Source organism: Varanus komodoensis, unplaced genomic scaffold (genome assembly GCF_004798865.1).
Source record: "Varanus komodoensis strain SLA01 unplaced genomic scaffold, ASM479886v1 scaffold1, whole genome shotgun sequence".
In the NCBI taxonomy this organism is placed as follows: Eukaryota; Metazoa; Chordata; class Lepidosauria; order Squamata; family Varanidae; genus Varanus; species Varanus komodoensis.
In genome coordinates this window covers 249,853-277,835 of record NW_025335268.1, presented here as the reverse complement: position 1 = coordinate 277,835, position 27,983 = coordinate 249,853, and the positions used below count along the sequence as shown (strand labels likewise).

Here is a 27,983-nt window from a genome sequence, read left to right as displayed (position 1 = left end):
TACTCTAGAAGAGAGAATGATGAAGTATACATACAGATTCCAGTGTTCTTTGGAGATCTTGTATAAACTACCAAACATAATTGGCAGAATTTTATCAATGTTCTCCTCAATCAGGCCAAGAATGTATTCATTATTCCAGTAGTATAAAGCCCTTTCTGCAACCTGGAAATACACATTTCAGAGAATCAGGACAATGAGGTTGGGTGGCACAAGCTTAAAAAGTTGAAAATGCCACTTTATACCTGAAAATGTGAACTTGACACACATTTGGCTAACTGTTTAAAGAGAGGTTCTTCTATTTTCTTGAATTGTGTTGGTTCTATTACATCTAGGATTTCTTCAATTTCACCTAAAAACATGACCTGTGAGAAAAAAAGGCATTTAGGTAATAAATGCATGTATGGGAAAAACCTTGATTCTAGACATACAATAAGTAGCCGTGTGAGAGAGATTTGATGAAGGATAAAATTACTCTAGTAGGATTTTAAGTGATCCACACCAGTACTATTTTGCAAATGTAAAGAATCATTAATTTGGTTGCAGACAAGTTAAAGGAAGCCAAAGCCCTGAGTTTGCAACAGCGGAACAGGGCTGTCAAATGTAGGACATTCTGGAGGACATTCAATTCATGCAGGCACTATGAAGTGAAGATGATGCAATGGCACACAACAACTGTCTTTTGTGCTTGTACCTCCAAGTGCCAGCTCACCATATCGTTTCCCATTCCTTATTTGGTGAATTGTGGCTTCCTGCTTCTGTCTTTTCTTACTGGTCATGTTCACATGACAACCAACTCTGCAAATAAGCTACACAGTGTGATCTGCTTGTGAAACAACCTATGGTGTGGCTGACAGACAAGTGAGCTGACCATGGGCTGTCTTCCCACTCCCCCCCTGCCCCCTTTCGGAATCCCAGGGGACTCCACAGTAGGACTCATCCTGTTTCTCTCCATCCATTAACATTAACAGAGCAAGGATAATTTGTTGGTTGGCTTCTCATTTGACAGCTGTCAAAATGAGACACACAACGTCAAAGGGATTACTGTGGGCTAAAGTATGTGATGTGTACTTCACCACCTTTCCAGTAAAATCCTCCAATTGTTTTGCTTGGCACAAAACAATAAAAACACCACCACAGTTTTAAAAAAAATGTATTTACATGAAGTCTCCCAACCAGATTGCCAACCAAATCCTCAGCCTTTTTGTGACAATAATACTTCAGCACCTAATATACCCAGACTTTTTACTGGACCCATTTACTGGACTCGTACACAGATGGGCTCACACAGGGCTCAGATTCCTTTCTTTCCCTTCCTCAAATGTTGAAAGCTGTGTGCAGACTCCTCCACAGTATATCCTTCTGGAGTGCATCCAATCTGGCCAAGGAGGAGGAGAGTAGAACAGGGATCTTGATGGGGTGGTGTGTGAAAAGACTTCCCATCCTTTCAGTGGCCCACCATGCTGCTCTGGTGTGGGAGTGCACGAAAGAAGCAGAACTTAAGTCATACAGGGATTCCTGCATGCATGGATCCTGAAGTGTGGCTACATGCAGATTTAAATAGCAGGACAATTCTTTTATATATACAAATAGAATACTTATTATCAATATAGCAGTTGTGATAGAGTGGTTGCAGACTCACAGGCCTGAGTTACATTGTATTTTTGTAATTCAATATAACAAAATGAAACAGACTGACCTCTTTCTGGCTGCATGTTTTTGGCCAAAATTTGAGCAATCCTCTGATAACCTAGATTGTAATAAAAAAATTGAGAACACATGAAAAATAGAACATACATATTTAGCAGATTACGACATACAAAAATACCAGATCTGAATCTGATAAATTATTTTGATCAACATACTTGACTTTGCAGTTTGTTAAAAATGACTTTGTTCCAGCCATCTATCAAAATATTTTGACTATACATTCCCATAGGAGAAATCAAATGTATTAGTGTATGTGTAACAGCAATGTATTTTACAGTGATTCTTGTATGCCCCTCCTGGAATTTAACCCACTTTGCTTTTTCCTATTTAATTATATTTCCGAATCACACCATAAGTAGGATTCTCTGAACAATGTACAGTTTCAAAAATTAAAAACACAAAGCATAAAATCTAATAAATCAATTTAACAATTACTGCACAGGCTGAAGTCCTGGAAACAATTCCATCATAACCACAATGCAGAGAGCTAAAATATGTTTGCTGTTATGTGCCGTCAAGATGTCTCCAACTTAAGGTGACCTTATGAATAAATGCTCTCCAAAACATGCTGTCCTTCACAGCCCTGCTCAGCTCTTATACACTCTTGTAGTTTCCTTTATAGCATCAATCCTTCTCTTATTTGGTCTTCTTTTTCTTCTTCTGCCTTTGGCTTTCCCTAGCATGATTTTCTTCTCCAGGGAGTCTTGCCTTCTCATGATGTGCCTGAAGTATGTGTGATGACTTCAGTTCTGTCATTTTTGATTCTAGGGAAAATTCTGTACCTTGATTTGATCTAGGACTCACTTGTTCTTTCTAGCAGTCCAGGTATTCCCAACACTCTCCCCTAGCACCATGTTTCTAACACATTAAGTTTCTTCCTGTGTGCTCTCTTCACTCCCCAGCTTTCATAACTAAATATTATTGGTAATTTATAATCAGTCAGATGCATGACTGTGACCAGCCAGAAAGAGAAGTACTTTATGTTTCCCCTGCCTCAAAAACAGTTAATATTCCTATGCATCATTTTTATTACTTCTAATTCTAAATTGATTGCTTCTGGCCACTGTGTGATCCACCCTCATCATTAAAACTCAAGGTAATGTTTTGCAATGAAGGAACTAAAAGGGATCATCATGGGTAAAGACATTTCATTTCACTGACATGAAGAAATAAGTTCCTGGTGATGACCTATAAAGCCCTAATTGGCTTGGGTCTGGGATACCTGAAGGAACGCCTTCTTCCCTATGTGCCCTCCCACCCCTTGAGATTTGAAGTGAAGGTCCTGCTCCGGGAGCCCTCCTTGAAGGAGATTAGGAGGGTAATGACCCGGAGAAAAGCCTTCTCTGTGGTTGTGCCCCAACTATGGAATACGCTCCCCAGAGAGGTTTGCCTGGCGCCAATATTATATTCTTTTCGGTGTCAGGCAAAACCCTTTTTATTTTCCTGTTATTTTAATGTTTAATTGATCTTAACTGGGGGTTCAGTATTTGTCAGATGCTGTGGTGTTTGTTTTATTCTACTCATTTTTTGTAAGCCATCAAGTCGCTAGGAGTGGATGGGATAAAAAAAGCTTTTAACAACAACAACAACAACAACAACAACTCATCAGCAGCAAAACAAAAGGAATACATTCAATGGACACCTATGTAACAGAGTCGATCACTTCAGAAATACTAGTGGGTCACTTGGTTAGTCTAAAGGCAAGCCTTTTTAAGCCAGGCAAGTGAAGATGCCAGTCATGCATTCTAGGCACTGTTCACCAGGCACACATCTTCCATTTATTTCAATAGTCTATGTGCAGGACCTTCCACATGAATACCATTGAAATGAATGGCAAATTGAAGCACCATGCTCTGTATCTGGACTACCAGTGAATTATAGGCTCTTGCAAGAAAATCCAAGTGATTATTATTTTTACTCTCAAGAAGCACAAGGTGGCTTATATTATTATTACTATTTTGCTTTCATATCCCACCTTTTTTCCTCATGTAAAGCACCCAAAGCAGATTATATAGCTCAATTAATCCTCAACAGCAAACATTCTATGAGGCAGGTTAGCCCGAGACTCAGTAAGCCAAATTCACCCAGTGAGTTTCATGACTGAGTGAGGAAAAGAACCCAGATCTCCCAAGTCCAATCCTCCAACCACTACAGTATACTGGCTCTCCAGTTTCTCAGTAGTTCGGAGGTTCCAATGCCATTCATGACTGTTCAGTGGCCAGTTTGGTCTAATTTAATTGAAGTTTATATTAAAATATGTTAAAGCAAGCATAAAAATACCAACAAATGCTTCAAGTGGACAAAACCTCAAAACTCACCGGTTCTGTCAAGGTCATATCTTTCTCCAAGAATTGAACAACACAGTAGGCCAGCTAAAATACATGGTAAAAGGTTTGACAGTTCAGTTGATAACAATCTTATTTCTTAAATTTGCAGTGTGAAGTCAGTTTAAGTATGTTGCCCCCAAATTTTCAAGTTCAAGCTTTGAGCTTTTATGCTTCCCATTTACCTTATAGTATGGAAGAGAGAACAATGAATCCAGGAAATTCTTAAACAAAATTTGCTTTTTTATTTTCTAGTAACTCTACTCCAGATGTGACAAGTAGTCAAGCCTTCCATATGTAGAAATAGCTTCTGTCATCTACAAATTTCTCCCTAATTTTAGCACCACTTAGGTCATTTTAACACTGCCTGGGTGTTCAGAGAATATCCACAAGTAAAACTTCATAATCCCTTCCCTGTAACCCATTCTGAATTTCCACTGTTTGTACAAGTAAATATAATTGTATAATGTTGCCCACATGCCTTGCACTGAGTATCTTTCACAGCACTTATTCACCTTCAGTGCCCTCATGTGACAGGTAATTATTAGTTCTGTTTTATTAACGAGGAACTTTCTCAACTCATGTGTGAAGCCCATTACTAACCAGTGAGTTAACACATGTCTGTCAGGTACATGATTTTTCTTTAAATTACAATGTGAACTGAAACAGATACAGTCAATGTAAAGAACAAGTCAAATCCACAAGAAAAACTAGTTGTAATAAAGTGCCTAGACATTCTAACCTTTTCTTACTATACAGAGCTTCTATTATTTGAAATACTTTAAAAACCTACATAAACTTTGAACTAAAATGGACTGATGTTTAAAACATATTAAAGCATAGAATTAAATCTGTGTCTCTTAGAGATCATTGATCAAGCCTGAAAAGTAGTATTTAATATTTCTGCAGCTATGGAAAGATTCCTTCATACATACCTGTGCATGAAATAAAGCTAATCCCTTTGCAGTATGCATAGGAATAAGAACCTTCATAAGGAACTGTTTATGTTCTGCTTTCAACGGCAATGCAAAACCATTGATAATACTGAAAAAAACAAGTCAGAGAGGAAAGTACAGAATTAAAGGACAAAATGTACAGTTAATGTTAAAAACGAAGATTCAGACTAATCTTCTAATGCACTACATCAGAAATTTCTTTGGACGATTGTACAATTTCACTCTGGGCTATAAGGGATCTGTTACATCTTTAATCGCACTGCTGAAGAGGCAGGCAAAGAACAGCAAATCACAGGCATTGCTTGCCATATTTGCTCCCCACTCTAAGTAAGAAGTTGCACATCCTAACTAGGAAAGTGCTTTTGATATTACAGAAAATGAATCAATCCAAAGTAGGCTTGTCATAGCCAATTTTGTACTAATTCAGGGCCACTTCTCAAAATGAAATGCACTATAGCACAGGAAAAAAATTCATTATTTGCTAAGCACACAAAAGTCTATTCCATCAGAAGTACATATAGTGCATACATGAAGTGAAATAGCTTTGTGTGTGATTTATGCAGCAACATGGAGTTTATAGGTTACATTCAACTTTACACAAGCAGAAGCCCAATCACAGAACAGGACTTCCTGTTCAGCTCCTCCCTTTGGAAGTTTCCTATGTACCTCCCAAATCAATCCCAGAGAGGCCCAAAAGTCTCTGGTGCTGATCTACAGGACACACAGGGAGATAGCAGTAATACATTCTATTACTGTGACTATTCCATTTGCAGAAGGACACTGTACAATATAAAACCCATATGTATTTATCTTTTCTGAAGAGCTCCCAATACAGGAAGTTCACAATAATTGCAGTGAGTCTTGGAGCAGCCCTTCTTAAAGGAAGGCTTTAAGTAACTAATTTTCTGATTTTGAGAATGCTCTAGTTGCTAAATTACTAGAAGGAAGACTCATTTTGAATTATTTAGGGGGGAAATTGTTTTAATTGTACTGGTTCTGGTAAACTCAGTCCTCATATATGAAAGGTCTAGACATGCAGCTATAAGTAAATCTTCTGGAAGCAGGACAGACATCATGGTCAAGATATTCAGCAAACCACCTACCCCTACTGTCATCACATAAGCATATCACATGGGATGTTGACAGTGATATTTATGGTGCCAGTAACATAACAGGGAGTAAAGGAAAGAATTTATAGCACATCAATGCAGTACTATGGTTATGGGATGATCCTGAGCTCAGTTTGGAACACTGAGTTAATGGATTTAACTAAATGCAATTTGAGATATAAAAGCAAACACAGCGAAGTATCAAAGGCCACCATTCAGGGCTGAACTAGTTGTGTTGGTAGCAGTAATCCAAAAGGGCTGTGGCTGTCCTGATCTCATAGGGAGAGTCTAACAACAAAATGAGAACATTGGTGAAGCTGAGGGCTTGCTGGACCTACCATTTTTCCCCCATCCAAGCATTTTCCACCAAGTCCAAGTCACTTCTGGTACTGGAGCTTGGCTGAGAAGAAAAGGACTCAAGGAAAAAAGTAAAAGGAAATGAAGTTGTTGGGAGCCAGGGGTGAGGTTTTGCAGTCATGCCTTATTCACTGTTAAAATCAGGTTTCCTAGTCACCTCTTTCTGTGTTTCAGTAGAACTACCTTCACAGTTGGAAAGCAAAATCAAGAACAAAAGGTCTTTTGAATGTGGCCAAGATGATTTTGCCAATGACCCTGCAAACCAAACAACCAAGGAACACCCACCACTCAAGACTGACAAGCTAGCAAAAGAATATACTTACCTTCCTAGTATCTCAAGTAGCTCAGCAACACCATTGAAGTGTTCTGTTTCATATATAAACCTGTTAAGGTAGATTTACACTTAATTTATAAGCAAAATGGAAACTAAAATAATAAAATCAATCATACAAAAACTTTATGCTTGTCCCTTCTGTTTTTGCCTAAATTTCAAACCTAAGGTGTAACCACACCCAATTCCAGGCATTAGGTGTAAAAGAGAAGGGTTGTGCTTAAACAGCTGTTGTAGCATCAGCAAGGATCCAGGACAGTCCCAACACAGCTAAGTGCTGCTTTATTTTTCCTCAGAAATAAAGGACCAAATTTGCAATATTATGTAACACTGCCCTAGCACAAAAGATAGAAGGGTTAGGAGTCCCTGCTACATCTAGGGAAAGTGGTACTCCATTCATGTCTTGCTTGTTGGCTTCCCATTGTGACACCTGGTTAGCTACTGTGGGAACAGAATAATGGTATAGATATGGCTTTTTTCTGACTGAACACTGCTCTTCTTATATCCATACTGCAGCAAAGATAAGATTATGTTTCAACCAGCTATTAGGAAATTCCCATTCTATTCAAGTTTTAAAAAGTAGACTACCATACAACTGGTTTTTAAAACCATGAAGAAAGCACACAAATCAAATGTCAGCCCTATTTGACTTTTTTTTAGGACATCCCTTTGGATTCAATGCCATAAGGCATGAGTTGCCACACAGTGCTCTTTCTATTCTGTCAAATGACTCTTAATGATATATCTGAGATGATACAACAGCACAACTAGATGTTGCTACACCACCACAGGGAACAGAAATCATTTAAAACATACAAGTACCCCTTCAATGGCTTTGGAATTCTAACACCCATTCTTAATCTTTGCTACTGCAGCAACCAGGTTTTACCATTTCAAGAAAAAAGTACATTTAAAATGCTCACTGTGCTGTTCTTCCCCTATTTATGCATTTAAATCCTGGCCTTTAAAAATGTATTTTACTTCATAAACCCATACAGGTAGCAGTATTTTGATCAACTAGTAATTTTTCTAGCTATATTTGATACTGTACTTTATCACATTTCACTTTATTTTCTACTACAATAATCCAGCATTATGGCAGTTGAATTGTTTATGTGTGGAGGATGGTCCACACATGGTACCAAGCAGCTTTGATGCATGTGCTCCTTACATAAACACACACTACATCCTTCTTCTGGAGTCCGTTTGCATAGGACAGATCACTCAAGAGTGATGGGTAGATTTTGCTCCCAGGGCTAAATTGTACAAACAGTCTTGAAGTCTTGTTTATTTTATCCCATAGGCCAATGGGACCTCCATTAATAATTAGGCCAGATCCCATATGCACAGGACATGAGTCTTCCTTTGACAGTTTATCTTTGAAATTTGTCCCTTTAAAAAGAAAAGAAACCCCCTGCACATGCTCACGTCACCACCACAAATGAGCTTTCAGTGTTCACACATGAATGACTGAACCTGACCCTTCAGTTTTATACCTGAAGACCCATGCTTTGATTTACAATGGAAATTAATGCAGCTGCATCCTTTTCAGCTGATGTAAAGATGATTGCAGAGGAGGTTTTTATGGCATAATCAGCCTGCTTTGAAAAGAAAATTAAGGGAAGTTCTAGACACTTGTATTTTTTTCTCCATGCCCCCCCAACACCATGCTTCTTCCATCTTAAAGATGGAAAGACAGAAAGCAGAATTAATTTTGATTGGTAGCACCAGGTGCCATCCCTCTGGAAGGACCCTTTGACAGTTCACATCTTCGCATGCATACCCCAAGACAGATGATCAGTGACTTGCTCTTTGTATTTGAAAGGAGCAGAACTATTTACCTTTTAGGAAGAAATAGCATGAACATTACTTCGGGGATGCAATTCATTCACAAGATCCTATGTTGTCATGCAGGTTTACTTGAATGTATGCAAAGTTTTAATTAAGTGATAGCAGCCAGGCTGCATGTGTCAGTTTGAGCAATCGTGTTGACGGGAAGTATATTATTTTACACCTTGTTTTGGAAGTATTTTATAATGAAAAACATGTAATAAACAAACAGCTTCTTTTGAAAGTTTTCTAAAGGAAGGGGGACAATATTTTCTTTATCTAACCTTCTCCAATCTGCTCCCTCCAACTACAGCTCCCTACACCTCAGCAGTACTGGCTGGAGGTAACAGAGTTTGTAGACTACAACATCTGAAGGACACCAAGTTAGAGAACACTAATATAACTCAAGAGTGGCAGATTTCATATTCATTACTTTTAAGGGCATGTGAAGGGTTTTTTAAAACTCACATGTGTACAGGTAAACGTATGAGATATTGTTATTTCTGTAAGAAGAGTTTGAAGTACCACATGTGTTATACCTGAGAAAAATATTGTTGATTTGTTTTCTGATGAATGCTCGTAATCCAAGGAACTTGCCATAAATTCGATGAAGCACTGTTTTAAGGAATTCACGCTCTCGTGGATCTTCACTATCAAAAAGCTCCAACAGCTGTTAATAAAATATTGCTTATTACTTCAGTTCCCATTAACAAAAGCACCAACTGGAATAAAAAGAAGTTCTGTCTTAACCCCACCCTCCCAGCTATACCAAAATTAAACACAGGACATCTTCAGTGACATGTTGACAAAAATAATCACTATACAGATGCATACAAGCCAGTGAGGTCTGATAGTATACCTTCCTTACAAATCAAAACATCAGAAATACTATGATGCTCATGTTGATTCACAGCGGGGGTGGAGGGAAATCCAAAACCCACAGGAAGATAATTCAAACAACTACTTAAGAGACATGGTGGTCTTCTTAAATAAAGGCATTGGATACTGTGGATACTGCCCTTCTGAAGAGGATCAGAAACCAAATTACTGTGACATAATAACAGTATAACAAATTCCCACATGTTAAAACTGGTTGTAATTATACATATTTAAACAAACCTCTGAAATCAGGGAGCACAATCTAAAAATAATATTGGTTTGGGTAAGCAATTTCCATTAAAACCAGGTTTTAGCCATACTTTTAAAATATCAATCACATTATTTCTATAACATGCTTATTTGGCTAACATAGTTTGAATCAACTGAATTAACTGAAGATCTTAAATGAAAATGCAAAGTAGTTTCTACATCTCACAATTTTATTTCTCCTTCTATACCAGGAATAGGGAAGGGGTTTTAGCAGGGCCTGAGCTAGTGTGGAGGGAGAAATATGGTTGCCAGGACCTGAGCCTTAACACAGTTCCCCCTGATGAGAAGCAGCACAGCTCACCCTGCAAGTGCCTGCATGACCAGGAGCATACCTGTAGATACTTGCAAAAATCAGAGCCTATGCAATCATATAGCACACCTGGGAGCTCTGAGAGGCTCTATAAAATGCTTCCCTGTGCTGTTCAACACGGCCATGACAACTAGATCTTTGTGGTGGCTACATCATCCTCCTGTTCCCAGCATTGCAGCTGTTTCTGTCCTTGCCTTCAGCTTGAACCTGCCTTTCCAGATACTTCTTCTGTGTTCTGTCAGACCTTGCCTTTCTCATAGACCTGCTTTACGTTGCAGATATCTGACTTCAGTTTGCCTCTAGTTCTGCCATGCCTTATCAGCTCCGGATCTTCAGTTGCTCCCAACCTTGCCTTTGCCTCTTGACCAGTCATGCTCTGTCAGCATTTGATTCTTGCCTTTGCCTCTGGTTCTGCCGTGCCTTGTCAGTGTCTGAGCCTTGTCTATTTCTAATTTTGCCTTTGCTTCTAGATGTGCGATGCCTTATTGGTGTCTGACCACATTTGTTCCTGGCTCTGCCTTTGGACCTACCATGCCTTACTGGATATCCAATCCTTGCATATTCCTTTACCTTTGGCCTTCCTGCATTCCACAAGGATCTCCATCCACCTCAGTGGTCCTTTTTTTCCCAGCTGCAGACACCTACTGTCTACATTCTGGACCTAACAACAGTGGGCAGAGAGGACTGTCCCCTGCTCATTTTGCCTTTCTCCTAGCTAACAAAATGCAGAGCTTCATGCCAGACTCAGAAAAAAGAAAGGGACTCAGCAACACCTTCCAAAGCTATCCAAATCCCAGCCTTTTACAAGTCACATTAGCCACCAGGTCACAATGAGACTAGTATGATGAAAACAGTCACTCTTTTCACACCAGCAAAGTCCCCAGCAGCACATGACCTGACTCAGCCAAGGTCACTGGTTCCCATACAAAGGACTGAAGTTTCTCCAGCTGACACTTTGGCCAAAGACCAGTTTTACTTGCCTGTACCCTTCCCCACTGAAGATGATATAAGGCAGGTAAAGTATGTAATGCACCACTCCCCTCCTAATTAAGAGAAGGCAAATGGTGCACTATGTAGAGGAATGTTTGTTTTATCTGTGATAGGAGGGAACTGAAGTCTCTGCAGGTTGAACAGGAAACTTCTGTAGGATGGGAATTTTCCACCAGCATTGTATGCAATGGCATATGGTATATTGACTTGAATCATGACTTCTCCAGAGTGAAATTCCACTCACAAGACATTCCTGCTACAGCAGGAAAAGCAACTTTTAACTATTCACAATGCCTTCAGCCACACAAAAGTCTGCTCCAGAAAACAGGGTCATGTGCTCTGTAAAAGCATGTGAAGCTGTACCATGTGAAGCTGAAGTGGGAAGGGATATTTACAAAAATCTTCTTTATACCTCAACTAAATTGAAAGCCCTAACATGAAATTAATTAACATTCCTATCAACAGAAGAGACACTTAGAAGCATATCCATTATTTTTAGCTAAATAAGTAGTGTATTATCTATTCCAGATGAATATTTACCTGCTGTACAAATTTCTGGTCAATATAACGTTTTGCAATGCTAGGCTGGAAATCTGGACTCTCTAAAAAACGTAGTAAAAATTCATATACCAGCTATGATAGAATAAAATGAAGACATAATTAGAGAAGGTACTTTTACATGTAATAAATAACACAAATGTCAAAGGAGGAAAGACTATACAAAATGCTTGCTAGAAGAAAACATGAGTGCTCCAAGTAAAATGCAATGTACTGGTATAAAATCCTATTAAATTTTGAACTGTTCTGGTCCTTAAGAGACCTTTCTCTGTGGTCTACTGAGATCTTTCAGCTACCCAATAGTAGCCTCTCTGAGGCTGGATAGACTCCTGACTGCTTATATATTCCTCCCACCCATTTGTAATCTTCTTCATCTCCCACTTAAATCACTCTTTCTTCCTTTTTCAGTGTTAAATGTGTTCAATATTATATCTTCACTGAGTTCAGCTTTAACCAGAAAACTGTAAACATTAGAGTTTGAAACTGGTGAGAAGTAGATTTCAAATTCTGGCCTAGCATATTATCAACAGTTAATTTTCAGTACCTATGCTATATGCAGGGAGTTTTGGAAATTCTGGCTAACAAGACAGATGCAGTGGGGGGTGGGGTGTCTGCACAACATTCCCTCCTTGCTCCCACACCAGTCCAGCTATTTGTTTGTTTGCTTATAGAATGTCACTGCTGCCAAAGTGATTCACATGGTGGATTTTGCCAGGAAAAAAGAATTAATCTTCCCCATGTGTGGCAACCCTCCTCTGAACTGTTCCCCAACCCAGTATGGCAGATGATTCAAAAGCTTTAACTGAAGAAAGTGGAATTTATTTCTCAAAGGCAGATTGCACTGGGCTTGAGAGAGGAAGAAGCTGGGAAGGAAATGAAGGGAAAGGTGTTCTGACCCTGCCCACTTCTGGTTTCACTGGCTTGCAGTCTGGCAGATTTACCGAGGAAATGTTGCCAACAAGAGAGAAAAGGTTCCTCACCCATGGAGAATCAGAGCTAAGGAAAAGAGGAGTCAAGCAGCATTGGATGATCATCTCTATCCAAGGCAGCAGGAATTGAAAACTATAGGGATTTGTAATAAAGTAATTTGCAATTTTATTGAAGGCTTTTTCAGCGGGATGTAGATTATGAAACCAAAAGATCGGAACAAGAGTAAAGTCAAATAGACAGGAAAATGGATTGTAGTCTGAAGGCAGCAAAGAGTAAGCAACAGTTTAAGAGCAGAGATGCAAGATCAAGTACAAAATATATGCAATTTCTTACATCACATTCCAGAACTGCTGATTGCATCTGATATGCTAGCACAAGATTTTCTTAAGCATGACAAAATATACCAACATAAATATACCTGTATATGGGGCCATGAAGCTTCTAGTGTAGGTTCATCTTCTTCTGGATCAAAATCTGGATTTTCACTTGGTGGAAGTGTTCTAAAGATATTAGAACTAATCTGGGGGGAACACAGTCACTTTTTGAAGCTAAATTCAATTTAGGTTTACTTAATGCAAGACACAAAAAATATTTGATTGGTTATATCAGCTTTCCCAAACTGAACACCTTCCATTGGCCATGCAAATCCTACATATCTGGAGGACACTAAAATCTTTACTTCAAAGTACAAATATATGATGTCATATACATTTATCCAACTGTCTTATACTTTCAAGCCATTACTTTATTTAATCTAATACTATTTAAGCAGCTCAAAATAGACTGAATAACCTGCTTGATATTGAATCAAATATATTTGTAATTCTAATGCATTATGAATTATCTTTATTATGGTCATATGTCTTGTGCTCATCCTACCCTCTTTAGAAAGCAAAGTTCTTTGAAGCAGAGAATTGTCAAAGTGACAATCCGTTAGTTCAGTTTCATTTAGTAAATATAATATATTAATAAAAAATTTCCCCATTAACAAAGACATAGGATTAAATCAGTTAAAACTATAGTAAATAGATGAATTAATAAAGTGGTCACCAAAACCTGCAAAGCTACTGAAACAAGTTAAAGATCCAGTCTTATGACAATAAAGGAAAATAACTGTGGGTCAAAATCCCACAATGAAGAACTGTGAGGAAGTTACAAGCTTATCTGAGTGTTAACAATTCCAAGAATAGATCTTCTTCAAATTAAATGGTGTGATAAGGATCATATTAACATAGACTACATCTTGGGAAGGTACTTTATTTTGTTTGATGTGCTAACATAATGAGAATTCATAGTGCCTTTCTGAAATACCATAATTTTAACAATTTAACAAAAAAGAAAGAGGTAGCTTTTATTAAGGAAGGTCAATTGGACATCTGTGATATCATGAAATTTGGGCAGCAGGTAAATGAGGGGAGTTATTCTTTTCAATCTTGACTCTCATACTTGAAAAACTAAGTGGAAGAATTGATTCATCTTCCTTACTGCTGTTGACAATTGGTGAAATTTTCATGAATAGTAAAATTCTTAAATAGTAAAAGTAAAAGTAAAAGTTTAATGATAGAGTTTTTACTAAATGTTGGGCAACAGTGTTGACCTTACTTTTTAGTTATATAGATAGCTCAGCAACATTCCAAATGAATGGAATGAGGTATTGTTGATCCTGTTATACAGTTACGGCAGGAAAGAAAATCCACTCATCAGTTCACCTGATAAGTGTTGGAGAAGTATATGCTAGACCACTACCTGGCTTACACTTAACTCTACTCCATGGTTTGTTGCCAATTATTTTAAAAAGACTTGTTTTCTTAATTTCTGGGTTCTTTATTTTCCTACTGCTTTACTTAGGCCCCGCCTGTATTCCAAATGCTTTCATAGCGCTGTAGCACTGGTATGTAAGGTAGCTGTTTTTTTCTTTACGACTCTTGATTGCAAGCTCTGTAGCCTGGACAAAACAAGGCATGGTTCTGGGTCAAACATGACAGCCCATGGTATAAACAACACAAAAATTACAATTTAACAATGAATCATGAATTCTTTTTCTGAATTGTTCATGGTTAAGAAACCATGGTTTGTTAGTACGGCCATGTTTCAACATGATGACAAACAAGAAGCAACACATGTACAAACCAATTCACTTAGCCTTCCTGCTACTAATAATCATTAGCAGGACAAACTCTTCAAATCTGCACTGAATCAGTTTCAACCTTTCACTGGTTTTCTGTTTAACAAAGTTGTGGATAGGCACTGATGGATTATTTTTCAACAATGCTTAGGTAACCTGAGTTGGGGTATAATTTGTTCTCTATTTTTAAATACAATTATTAACACACACCAAATCATACAGAACAGCAAGTTTCTGCAAATTATATGTTACTGGTCAAATACAAGCAATCGATTTTTCTTTGGTTGTTTGCTATTGTTACAGGCAGATGACATAAAGTACTCAACTTTGTGAGTTGCACTATAACATTAGTACCAAACTGATCCCAGTGCTCAATTTTTATTATATTTATATCCTGACCTATTGCATGGGTTCAAGGCAGCTTACATTCTGTAGCCATTTTAGTAGTTATACTTCTAAATAGGTATACTTGGCACACTGCTCAACTAACTTGTCAAATTTTTCATAAAGCCAAGAATGCTTTATGAAAGGGTGGCAGGTTGCTGTACAGTTTAAATCTTGCTTTTAATAGTTGCTGTTCCTTTTATTCAACTTCTGTTTTAATTTTTTTAAATTGTCACTATAGAATGTGACTATCAATTTGAATAAACAAAATAATAAAAATAACAAATAATTTCTTTCCACTAAAATTTTCTTGTCCCTCTTACTCCTTTAATGTTAAGGGCTTTAATGTTAAATGTTCAGATTATTCCAACATCACCATAATACTCTGCACAGTCAGTTTGCAAACCAACTTAGAGCTACAAATGCAAAGTATCCTTTAAGCATGAACTAAGCAAATCCTACAGGTTTATTTTAAGAGTATAGGGCTGCCAAAGCTAAAGCCTGAATACATGACTTTGATTGTAATGATACTTAAATGTTCTCAAATGGATTAAAACTGGTACAGTTGACTCTAGTATAAATGATCAGTTATTGAACTCTGAACTTCAGGCAACTGAACCTCCTCAAAAATTGCTTGAGCCCTGTATGGCCCTCCCTCTCATTTACTTTTTGGACAATCCCATAATTGTATAAGAGTTGGTACAGCTTAGATCACTCATATTTAGTTACTATTGAACCAGGTACATAATCAAGAATTTAGTTCCTGCTTTCTAAAATCTGTGAAAGATCTGTTTAAGGTTTTAAAAAACCCTTAACAGGTACATTCTGCAGGTCTTTCTGCTGTCTCTAGTAATATTATACAATGTCATAGCATTTACTCTTGAGTATACTATGAAAGCATACAACAAGGGAACTGGAGTCACCCCGTCAAATAATATGGATACCTGAAAACTTTCAGAGAGTTAGTCCTGTTAGCATAATGCTGTAAAAACCAGCTAAACTTTAATGCTGTTCCTTCATTTCACCATAAGGTAAGAACAATGCACCTTTTCCTTTCCCCTAGTCAACATAAGTAATTTTGAAGGGGCCAGTGATGACTAGGAACTTGAATATACCAAATTATTGAATATTGACTGGTGAAACAATGCTGTGGTTAACCCATGATTTGTTGTTGGGTTGTTTAGTCCCCAAAGAGCCCAGTCTGGATTTGCACATTGTGCTCCACAACCTATGAAGGAACTTCATAGGTCTGTGCACTTAAACACTAAAGAAGCATTCTATTGCAAGCAATGTGCCCTTTCTCTCCTGCTCATGCACAACCCATTGTTTAACATAATAGGTTGCCATTATATGCTAATCATATCAATGCTTAGTGAATCATACTGGATTTCATTTTAGTAAGTCTTCAAAAAGAGTAACATTTGAGGTATTTAATTACCATTTTCACTATGTCTGAATATGCTGATTCAATAATCACTCCACGATTTGTCGAAACATATTCCACTAGTTCATTCAGTGTTGCTCTTTTAATTTCTTTGCTCCTCAAATCAGATACAGAGTCCATGAAATCAAACAGTACACAACATTGCTGTAACTTCTGACAGAAGAGGTCTTGCTGTTCATTTGAAGTAGCATCTGTGAAGGAGAAAAGGTCAGTGAATTAAAATGAATTGCTATAAGGTAAATTTATAAATGTCAAAATATTTGCCATGGTGACATAAACAAAAATCAATTATAATGTCAAGCAGGAAACATCAAATTCCATGTTCCATTAGCAGACATACAGGTTAAGTAATCTTAGATATGGTTCCTTCTCGTTTCTTCTCTCTAATCAGAACTGCAGAACACACTTGTACTAAAGTTTTTGGACTGCTACATGTTAACATGCTGAAGTTTTTTCCACTTAGGAGAACTTCAACTTCATTCTCTTGTTTTGATTCTAAGGGTAATAGTATTCCTCAGTATTAGCAATGGCTCTTAAATTTGCACAAAAGAAAGCCAGTGGACGCTCCTCATGCATTGGAAAGCAAACGTCCTTTGAGAAGAAATGCAGAATCAGCTTCCTACTGCCTAGAACAATCTTGTTCAATTTGATGACTTCCAGAGGGGCACGAAGTACAACTCTCACATTCCAGAATTCTCTCAAAGTGGATAAATTAAGTAACCCTCACATAACTAGGTCCTGTGATTCTGACGACATGACAAGCTACAACTTGAATATTTAAATTGGTCAAATACATGCAGAACAATCCACCATGGCTTAAATAAACCATGGTGAGCGATGGTTATCTCATAACAGGGGCCCTGAAAGAGTTTTGGGACTCCTTCCTCTGATTTTCAAATTTCTTGAAAGCAAGGAAAAGATGGAGAAAGACTTGGAAAATCCAGGCTGGATAATTCAGCTGACATTTTTTATTGATATAATCTGTGACCCGGATATGCTAAATCCCCAGTTGTGAGGGAAAGTAGAATTTTCTGAAACCAAAAAAAGTTTTTCAAAAGAAGGTTACAACAGTATTTATTCCTGACAAAAAGTTCATTCACTTTCCAAAAACAAAAGCAGTCACTTCAGAAAGACCTGAGATGATGAACCATTTCAAATATTAATTACTTGTAAAACTGTTGGAAGAAATGAGTTAGGTTCTAGATTCAAGGATGTAGTACAGCAAGGATTCATTTATTCCACTGAAAGTTCCTTCCAGTTCAGTGTCATCTCGTCAGCAGTCATTACAGACTTTTGTTCTGATGGTAGTAAATTGGAGAATTTAACTGTGGAACTCCAGGAAAATGATATCACGAAATCTGAAATTAAGGCAAGTGTTTATCATTTCTGGAACCTGGTCAATGATGCACCATACTCATCTCTGAAACATTGCAAAAATGGCTGTCTACATTCTTAAGACTATTGCGGTGAAAGGGAGGAACAGAAGATGCAGACCAATGATCTTGAACTGCTTCACTAGGGTTATAATGGCAAGAGTACAAATACTACATGAAATAAAGGATCAATAGGTAAACTTATTTAGGTAAACTTATAGGTAAATGTATTCCCACTGATGAAATGCGCTCCCCAGAGAGGTCCACCTAGTGCAGTTGTTATTTGTTTTTCAGCACCAGGCCAAGACCTTTTTATTTTAACGTTATTTTAATTGTTAAATTTATTTATTGATTTTATATTTATGCCGGGATGTCTCCAGATTTTATGTATTTGTATAGTTATTTATTTGTATTGGAAGCCGCCCCAAGGCTTTTGCGAGAGGGGCGGCATATAAGTGTTCCAAATAAATAATAATAATAATAAACTTTCATACATCCAGTTAGGTTTTGGACTTGCTTATTCTGTGTTAATTTTAGTAGCAAGTTAATGCTGGTCTCACATGTTATTATTGTTATTATGCATGATTATTGCCAAAATGGCTTCTACTTGAAAAAATACAGAAGCTCAGTAAACTCTGGTAAATGCAGAATGATTCAGTTGCATGTAACTATCAAGATTCCTGTTGTCTACCAACGTAAAAAAATTGGCATGAGCAGCAGGGATGGATGTCAGGGGCATGCTGTCAGCTCAAAGTAGAAGAATTTTTGCAGTGTGCCAGGAGCAAGGAGCTCATGAAAGAATAGCTGATGAGACCCTGTGTGGCTTTAGTGTAGTAGACACAATGGTATGTGTGGTATAGGGATCAGCACATTTTGATATGCCAGTAGTCAAGGGATGAATCACACTGAAGACTGGTAGCTCTTTGTGAGCTGGTACTGAACACTTTGAGAGGGTCACTCAACCTGCTTCTAGCAGTATGTCCCTCCAACCAAGCAGGATAATTGCCAGTTTGCCATAGGATGGCACGGCAACTGGCTTGACTCTGGAGTACTTGTAAGTTATAATTTCTTTACACATCTGCAAGTCATACAGCTTCTCCTTCACTGTATAAGTGTGTGAGAATAGCCCCTAGGCAACAACTGCATGCAAAACCAGGAAAGCAGATTATTGCATCTGTGGCTCTGGAGGTACTCCTCTGCTTCTGCAGTTATCCAGTGAATGTGATCAGTGAATGTGCCTAGCTCAACGTCAGTCCAGTAACACACCAAATTCTCACAATTTGTCCCTCTCCCTCAGATTCAGTCAGAGCCCCAAATATATTGTGAGCCAACTTCTATAATGGCTGTACAGAGGAATTTTGTGAAAAAAGTAGCGGCAAAGATTTACTGTCTGCCACCTCTATGGTGCAGTCTGTGAAGCAAATTTCTCTCCTAAGTAAACTTTGCAAGCAAACTGCAAAAAGTACCTGCCAAAACTGTTGCTAGGTCAAATATTAGCTCCATATGCAGGAAAGGCCAGTAAAAGATAAAGCTAACAAAACTCATTCAGACCCTTTCACCAAAAAAGTGTTTGCATTAATATCAGCACCTATCTATTGCACAAATGAAATAAAATTTTGCACACAACACTGTGCTAAAGAACTGGACATATGAAGTATCAAATAACACTGCAAGTTTTCTTTTTTCAATAAAATACTGGATTTTGTCTCAGGAAAATCCCTTTAACTTACATTACAGTGCTGGAGATGGCTTCAACTCACAGTTGAGGCTGGAAAGATAAAAAGCTCCTTCAAGGTCACTATGCAGATTACACACAGCTGGTTCACAAGGACAAAAAAAAAGTACTCTGCTATCATGTGAAGTAACAGAAGATTGTGGAAGGTGATGCAATAGAATGCAGAGTAAGGAGGGAGGTACATGATGCTGCACTATAGTAAGTTTCTAGGGTAGCCTCAAAAACCGAGTTCTCTCACTGGGGAAAGGAGCAGCTGTGTTTTTTGGCCACTCTTGCCCAAAGACTCAGTGGCATTTTTCAACAACCCACACTAAAATTGCAATCCCAGGTTCAGATGACACACCAAGCCATTATAGGTACCATAAACACTACAACAAGCCATGAATTATTAGTGTGGCTGGATGCCAAAAAATAAGCCATCCTGTTTTGATGACATGGCAACCTGTCACAGTTATATATTTGCAATGGGTTGCCATATCTTGCAAATCCAGTTTTTTTTTTGGGGGGGGGGGAGCTTATATTTTATTAAGTTTCCTTTCTATATAAATTTTGTAAAACTGATACAGCATTAGGAGACATGGATGAAAACTTATGACTTGTAGTAAAATTAGCAAGGGCTGCATGGAGTCCTGTCTAAACTAATATTTCCTATGTTTTTTACCAGTAGCGGATACACAAGTTTGGATTTTTCTTCTCAAGAAAAATGTGGAGGGCTGGACAAAACAAAGTTTGAGTGTTGTTTTCTAAATAAACCACTGACAAACTGTTCCTGTTTTTAAATCTCTTATTTTAAATTTCCTGTTTTTGACTACAATTTTGCTAGTCAAATTAGAATTCACAGGAGGGGGGAATAAAAAGCCTATCATGGGAAACATCTGAGTTCTCAGTCCAACTGGCTGTTGAGACCTGTAAGAAGACTCATTCATTTAAAAAAGCCACCTACCCACTCTATTTGACTAATGTGCATTGTACATTTCTAGCTCAGACAGCACCATTTTCACTTGCCTAGTCTGAATTTCAATAAGGGAATTAAGGAGATCTGAACAAAATGTGTCATAGAAATGCTGCTGTATTTTATTATTCCAAATCTGAGAAACTTGCAGCCTAGACACTCCTTTGCAGCACTTCAAAAGGAGCCAAACATTCAATCTGAACAGTACATACAAAAATATTGTCCCTCAGTTTTATTACACAAGTACAAATTCAACAGTCACTTTTACATACTTTTGTGGCAGTTCTGCGAAGTTCCCTCAGAAGAGGGCGAAGGAGAAGTAAGTGTGGGTCTGGCTCCCACTTTTTATCAGTATGAACAGGGGTATGAATCCCCACACAATCCCTTTTCACATACAAAAAACCCCCTTACCTTTTGTTTCCCTTGAATACCACATGTTTTGACTGCTCTCAAGAGAAATATGAGGGGGTGGGAGACAAGCTGGAGCAATTTCTGAGCAATACCCAGACCTGCTTCATTTGGCAAAATGCAACCCCTGGTCACTGCTCCAGCCAATGCTTCAAAACCCTGCACTTGTACAACTACAAAGGTTCACAAGTGTGCACATGCAGCTATAAATTTTTTTATTTTGATGGGTGTTTGTGCAAATTTTGTGCATTTTTTAAAAAGTTCTGTCAGCCATGGACAGTTCTTCTAAAATGCTTTGAAGGAGCCAGGATGCTGTCAAAATTGGTATAATGAAACCAGCAGTATGTTTTATTGATTAGAGTATCTGATTCAGACTTTGAGATCTGGATTCTAATCCTCATTCAGTCACAGAGCTCACTGATAAACTTTGGGTTAGTTTCAGCCTAACCTACCTCACAGGTTCTTGTGAGAATAAAATAGAGGTGAGGATTTGAATATTTTCAAATCAGAGGCTATCTACATAGTTAAGAAATCAGGGAGGCAAATGTAGGCAAATATAGGCAATTTACCTGGATTGAAAAGCTAGTTTTGAAGGAGGTTAAATACACTATAGTAAATTATCAAATGATGATGGGTATTGGAGAAAAGACAAGGCAAGATTATATCCAGAAAACCTTGGGTGAAAGACTATCTGACAAAGTGACAGTTATGGAGTAACAAAAGTAGATATGTACCTTAAAAAATATGTGCAATATTTTTGCCCAGGATATATGTAATATATATTTCTGTATAATTCTCTTAGGTTATAAAAAGGTACAAAGAGTCCATAAGTTACAAATGTCTGAGTTATACGCAACCCATACTTACAAGTGAACTGCCATAAAGCCTATTAATTAAAAAAATACTGTGGAAAATCATCATCAACACACAGAGAGAGGAAGCAAAAAGAGAGACAGGGAGGCCTCCAAATCATCACCATAGAGAGAGAGGAACTGAAAGGGGAGAAAAAGCATGCCTTCTTGCCCTGCCCATCCACCAAGGCAATTTCTTGCTGCAAAGAGGAGGCACTGGCAACTTTGGATGAAGGAGGCCTAGAGATATTCGCAGTTTTTCCACTTTCATGAAAGTCCTGCACCCAAACCCCCATGCATGACAGCCAAGGATACATGATGCAACTTACGTATACATTCAACTTAAAGATGAATATCCATTCTCTCGTAATCTGGGGATTGACTGTATTTTAAAATGTGTTTAGGAAATACAGTGGGATGGGCTTGGATTTTTTTATTATTATTTTGCTACTTGAAGGATGCTTAAGGCATCCTATGTTTAGAGCAAAAATAACTTTCTGACAAGATGCCATTAGTCTTATTTGAGCAAGACAGTACCAAGAAGCAAATTGTAATTCTTGTAACTATATGTCTATAATTACATATAATTGTCTATAGTTGTAGAATGTCTTTGTTTATTTAATTATTAGATTTGTAATTACAGACTTTTTTCTTACAAAGAACTCAGAGTGCCTTACATAATTCTCCTGCTGCTGCTCTCAGGGTTCCAAGATCTATAGGAAACGTCAGTCGCCATACTACTGCCTAATGAAGGCTGCGGTAGTTAAGCTCTGGGAAAAAGAGGAAGGGTATACTGAGTGATTCTCAAAAGGCCTCTAGACCTCATTGGACAATTGATGAAATTCAATTTTTGGTGATGTTTTGAAGTCTATCTTCAGCCAAAATGTCTAGAGCAGCTTATATAAAATCAGTTAAGCAGGACTGTCCCTGTCCCTAGGCTTATAATATATAACACATAGCATACAAGTGAAAAGGAATGGGGAACAAAGAAGAGAAAAACAATTATTCTTATATCAAAGTAGATCTTCCTCCATACAGCTTACTAGAATGGCTGCTAGACATGACAGTTGAAAGAGGCTCCTTTATGAAGGTCTTAAGCAGGGCTGGTTGTCTTCTCATCTCTCCGAGTGCAGCCTTATGAGCTACAATGCCATATGAATTCTTTTTAAACATTATTTTAAACTAGATCCAATTTTGAACCTAGCCAAGAAAATTCACTAAGTATGAGTGGCTAGAAGGACAAGTGCTACAGGTCAACTACTGCCTTAGATAGTGACAACTGTCTCATTTTACTGATAGCAAAACAATACAGTAAGAAGAAAACTTCACTGGACTTCAGAATCCACAAAGTGTTGCTAAAAGGAATGATATGAATACATACTATAGATTGGAAGAAATTTATACTAAGAAAATAAAATCATACAAATAGCTTAACTATGGTTGCAATGATCTTCAGATTCCTGCAAAAATCAATACATTATATTCAGTTTCACTAAAATATATTTAATTTTTCAAGAACCAAATCAAGTATTCAGATTATATAGGCTGATTCATTCTATATTAACATAATACATGCGACATTCAAACTGAAAATTTCAGCAAGGAAAATATGCAAAAGTTGATATGCTAAAAGAACAGAAGAACCCTGGAGTGGAAGCAGGTTATTTTTAAAGTAAAGGTTACTTCAACGTGGCTGAAATCAGCCCTGAAGCAGCACAACACATGACCCATTTTGAGATGCGCATATTTAGTAAGTGCACTATGGTTTACAACACAAGAGCAAAACTTAACCATCACAGCACTTACTTAGACAAGGGTTTACAAATACATTCATAGACTTGGTCCAGAACAAGTTTGCATTACATTGTTTCAGGTCTTTGCATGTATGTACAAAAAAATTAAATAGGAGCATATTTTCCTAATCTAGGAAGTAGTAATGGCAATACTCATCTAAGGAAGTAGGGAAGGTGAGGATGGTATACACATATCTAGCTCACAGTAACTCAAGCATATCAAACATGTTAGATAGCACTGTGATTATGCAACAGAGTAGAACGAAGGCAGAAAATTTACTAGATTTTTTAAAACATTCTTGTTCATGTACATTTGATTTTGTACAATTAGGTTATACTTTTCTTTCCACAGTAAAGTCATTGCTGTAGTTCACTATTTTACCAATTTCACAGAAAGGTATGAAAAGCAAACCATATCTTGCTTTCAGTAAAACATTACTTCTCTCTCGCACTTTATTTTCAACTGTTAGAGCAGACCATAAAGATTTAGCATGTATGCAATGTCAGCCAAGTGCAAGTCTAGCTCAAGATATTCAAGATTTCTTAGCAAAGTATTTTCTGTGGCTGTCCTCACCATTCTTCAGAAAAAATCAAAATATAAACCTAGTAAGTATAAATCTCTAAAAATAAATATATGAGTATTTTGATTTTTTTAAAACTCAGGTTCTAAAAGGAACTGTAAAAAGAGCCACACTGTTCCATGTTACCTAGGTAGCATGGATTTTAATACCTGGTATGTTATGCACACCTGGGCAAATTTAGAAATCCTTGACAGGCGTTAAAATTCATCCTATTCAATGTTGTTCAACTAATGCTGAAATGAAAACAGCACACTTTTTGTAATGTTTGTGCTAATTTCAGATTTTTTTCAATGTGAAGTATATTACTTATGTAATATATTACCTATGCATAACAAATCCTCATGAATAAGCTTAACAACCTTGGAGAATTTTGTCCAGTGAATTTTCAGAATATAATCTATTTAAAGGCAATTATAACTGTGGTGTGCAAGATATAAATGTGGGATTTTGCCAATCAGAGATGCTTACTGAGCATACACTACTGATGGCATTCATTAGCACTTACAACCAAGAGAGCACAGCAGAGGAAAATTCCTATAGAGAGGTAAGAATTTCATTTCGGTTTATTTTTTGTAAGAATCTGTTTGATAGTCAGGACAAAGAATGTAAGATTAAAAACATATTGAATTTGAGAGAAAGCAACGCATAACTTCATCCATCAAGGCTCAGGGCTTTGAGGGCTTAGCATGTGCAGCTTTGAATTCCTGTGAATTCAATCATGTTAGTGCTAAATAAGAGTTGCCATTTATTTGTTCCTGACAGGCTCCTAATCTTTAACTACTATACCGTGGCAAAGACAGCATGGATATCTGCATGTAGGAAAGAGCTGCCCCAACTGAACTCTGCCAGTGCAGATAAGTAAGAATTTTGTTTCAGTCTTTTTTTAATGAGATTTTAACAACCAATTTTCTTCATTCATGGGATTGAAAGAATTTGAGACTGAACATGGAGTAAAGATAAAATTGACTGATTCCTCCAACCCTATGAAATGCTGACATAATCTTCAAAGCACTGAAGAATAGGTAATGGAGCCAGGATGTCAAGTGTTTCTCTTGCGCAACCAAGGCTGCTCAGTAATGCAAGTGTAAGAAGTCAGGTTAACAGCAGAATAGGAAGGAAGGAGGTATTCTGTTGATATGGTTGCCCAAGTCTTCCCATCACAACATAACTTTAGCAGTCTTGTTTGCAGACATGTTGTTTGTATTATCTTAGTGCAATGGTAGAAAATAATGGATTAATCTTCAGTTTGCTGAAGCTCATGCCGGGCATATTATGCAGCTGTTTTATATATTCCAGCTCTCTTCAGGCTTTATCAAATGAAGTTAAGCAGCTGACTATGAATGAAGCAAAGACTGGTTTTGCCCAAAATGCTAAGCCATAGTAGCTTTGAAGCTATGATGATTTAACAAGTCCAAACCCATAACAGAATTGTCAAGGAGGATTAGGTTTGGCTATAAGCTACCCTAACAAGTAACTTTTTGTAGGGTTTATTTGCTTGCCACTGCATCCAAAAGTGGACCAAATGATCCACCAGGAGGCAAGCCCAACAAATGTGTTGCAAGTCAAGCATACTGGTGGTAGGGTAGCTTATTTTATGCAAACCTCCTAAAGAGTCTTCTCAATTTTGGTACTCTGTTCACAGAATGCCCTACACAAGGCAGCTTGCCTGCCAAAGACAGGCTCAGCTTATACCACCATGCTTTGAATAGGCAACCTCTGATCAGACCAGTTAGAAGTCTCTCCATAACACTGCAACCCAAACACAATGAGCTATTCATGTATTAAACCACCCACAGTTGACCTACAATTAGCACAGACAGTGGTTTAACCCACGATTAACCCATAATGCCCAGGTAGAAACATCACATAGCAATCTCCAATTGTCCTGATCTGAGGTCAAATATGCAAAATGTCTGAAAAATCTATTTAGTATACAGTGTGACAAATTCTGGATTCATGATTTACTGCAAAGAGATCTTTAGGCTCATGAACTTATTAGAAAGGTAGTTTAAACATCTAACAGATTTGTCCTAAAAACAGGAATGTCATAAGGATAGATTTTTGCCAGTGATGAAGCAAAATACTTTGATAGTTTTCTCTGTATCAGCTTATCTGCATATGTGAGTGGAAATTGTATATAAGCTACCTATTTTTTCAGGTAGAAAGTTGTTTAGCTTTTCTGGAACCTCTCTCCTATGCACACAGACTGTCTGAATAAACCTTACTTGCTTCTGTACTGGCATGTTTCCAAATTTTTCTCTTTGTCTAGAGAAAGTAATCCCAAATACAGTTGCAATCTTCAAATTAGTACCTAGTTAAATGATGCTACTTTAACATTTTATTTTACATTTGTATACTACTCAATAATTAACCTTCTTTGGGTATTAAGCAATCAAAATGGCAAATACACATTATCTGGGTAGTTTTAGCATAAAGCTACAAAAATATGATTTACGAATGAAATAAGACACTGACACACAGATAGGACTGTGTGCCTGTTGCTCCTCTTCAGGCCAACAGAAGGAAAACTTTAAAATATTTTGAAGATCTGCAAGAACTCTACATCAATTTTTTTTAAAACTACATGACCTAAACTGCTGTAAAACTACAGTTGTTTATGTACAGATCATTCACATTTAGTTGATATGGTAAAAAACACTGCGCAAAAATGCCACTATAAAGTGAGGCAAACAAACAGATCTACCTACCTTTTTAAAATCTACCTTTACGATTCATTCCCTTACTTCTGCTTTTCTTTTACAGCTGAAATTGGGGTTCATTTTCTTCCTATTACATTGTATTTGACCTACATGTTGAAGTACAGTGGTACCTTGGCTCATGAACGCCTCAGTTCACAACCAAATCGGGTTGCAAACAGGAATTCCAGAAAAAAATTGCTTTAGGTCACGAACTCTGCATCAAGTGACGACCACAATTGGGGCCATCTTCCCTGCAAGAGCATGATTGCGGCCATCTCCCCCCACCCCCAAGCACAATCGTGATTGCACCCGTCTTCCCTGCACAAGAACAATTGTGATTGTGGCCATCTCCCCACCCGAGCACAATCACTATCACACAATTATCGTTTGTACTCTCCATACATACAATAACCTTCCCCCCCACCCAGGTTAGTGTTTCTACTTACTGTACTTTGTTACTTTGCTGTTCTTTTTTTACTTCGTTTCAAATTTTTGTGATTAAAAAAATTACAGCACAGATTAACTTTATTTACATTGAACCTTATGGGGAAATTTGACTTGGCTCGTGACCAAAATCGGCTTACGACCTCACTTGTAGGGGTCAGAATGGATTAACCTTATGGGAATTTGACTTGGCTCACGACCAATTCAGGTTGCGACCAGAGTTGTGGAACGAATTAAGTTTGTAAGCCAAGGTACCACTGTAAAAGTATCAGGCAGCTGTGCAATGCTCCCGTCTGTGCTGCAAAAAGGGTTTTATTCAGTGTAGGTGCAGGAGTACTGTTGGTTTACCTTCTGCCTTATGTTTCAACAAACATCTCAAATCCTAACTTTTGGGACTTTTGGTTTTCAAACAAACAACTTACAAGAAACAAAATCACTCATACCTGATTCAAACAAATTTTAAGCCTAGCAGAACTAAAAGGACAAAATACAAGGTGCAAAGTGACTATTCATAACTATCTTAGCTACAACATTTATTACTAACAGATTTGTTTATTCTTCTCAAGCACCTCTCCATCTGTTGTAAACAGATCAAAATACAATCATAAATTTATTTCAATGTATATTATCCTGTGTCAGGCAC

The 27,983-nt window shown here is 37.5% G+C and overlaps 1 protein-coding gene across 1 annotated transcript in view; it reads right to left on the bottom strand.

Moving 5' to 3' along the window:
* The window catches only part of PPP2R5A (protein phosphatase 2 regulatory subunit B'alpha), a 52,264-nt gene that overhangs the window by 10,734 nt on the left and 13,547 nt on the right, over positions 1–27,983 (bottom strand). Inside the window, exons 2-11 of the mRNA XM_044422363.1 lie at positions 16,499–16,695; positions 12,970–13,071; positions 11,604–11,696; positions 9,154–9,284; positions 6,777–6,836; positions 4,967–5,075; positions 4,026–4,079; positions 1,697–1,747; positions 243–362; positions 35–162 (exon numbers count right to left, since the gene is read on the bottom strand). Of these exons, the coding sequence (XP_044278298.1) occupies positions 35–162; positions 243–362; positions 1,697–1,747; positions 4,026–4,079; positions 4,967–5,075; positions 6,777–6,836; positions 9,154–9,284; positions 11,604–11,696; positions 12,970–13,071; positions 16,499–16,695 (1,045 nt within the window). The remainder of the gene's footprint in view (positions 1–34; positions 163–242; positions 363–1,696; positions 1,748–4,025; positions 4,080–4,966; positions 5,076–6,776; positions 6,837–9,153; positions 9,285–11,603; positions 11,697–12,969; positions 13,072–16,498; positions 16,696–27,983) is intronic.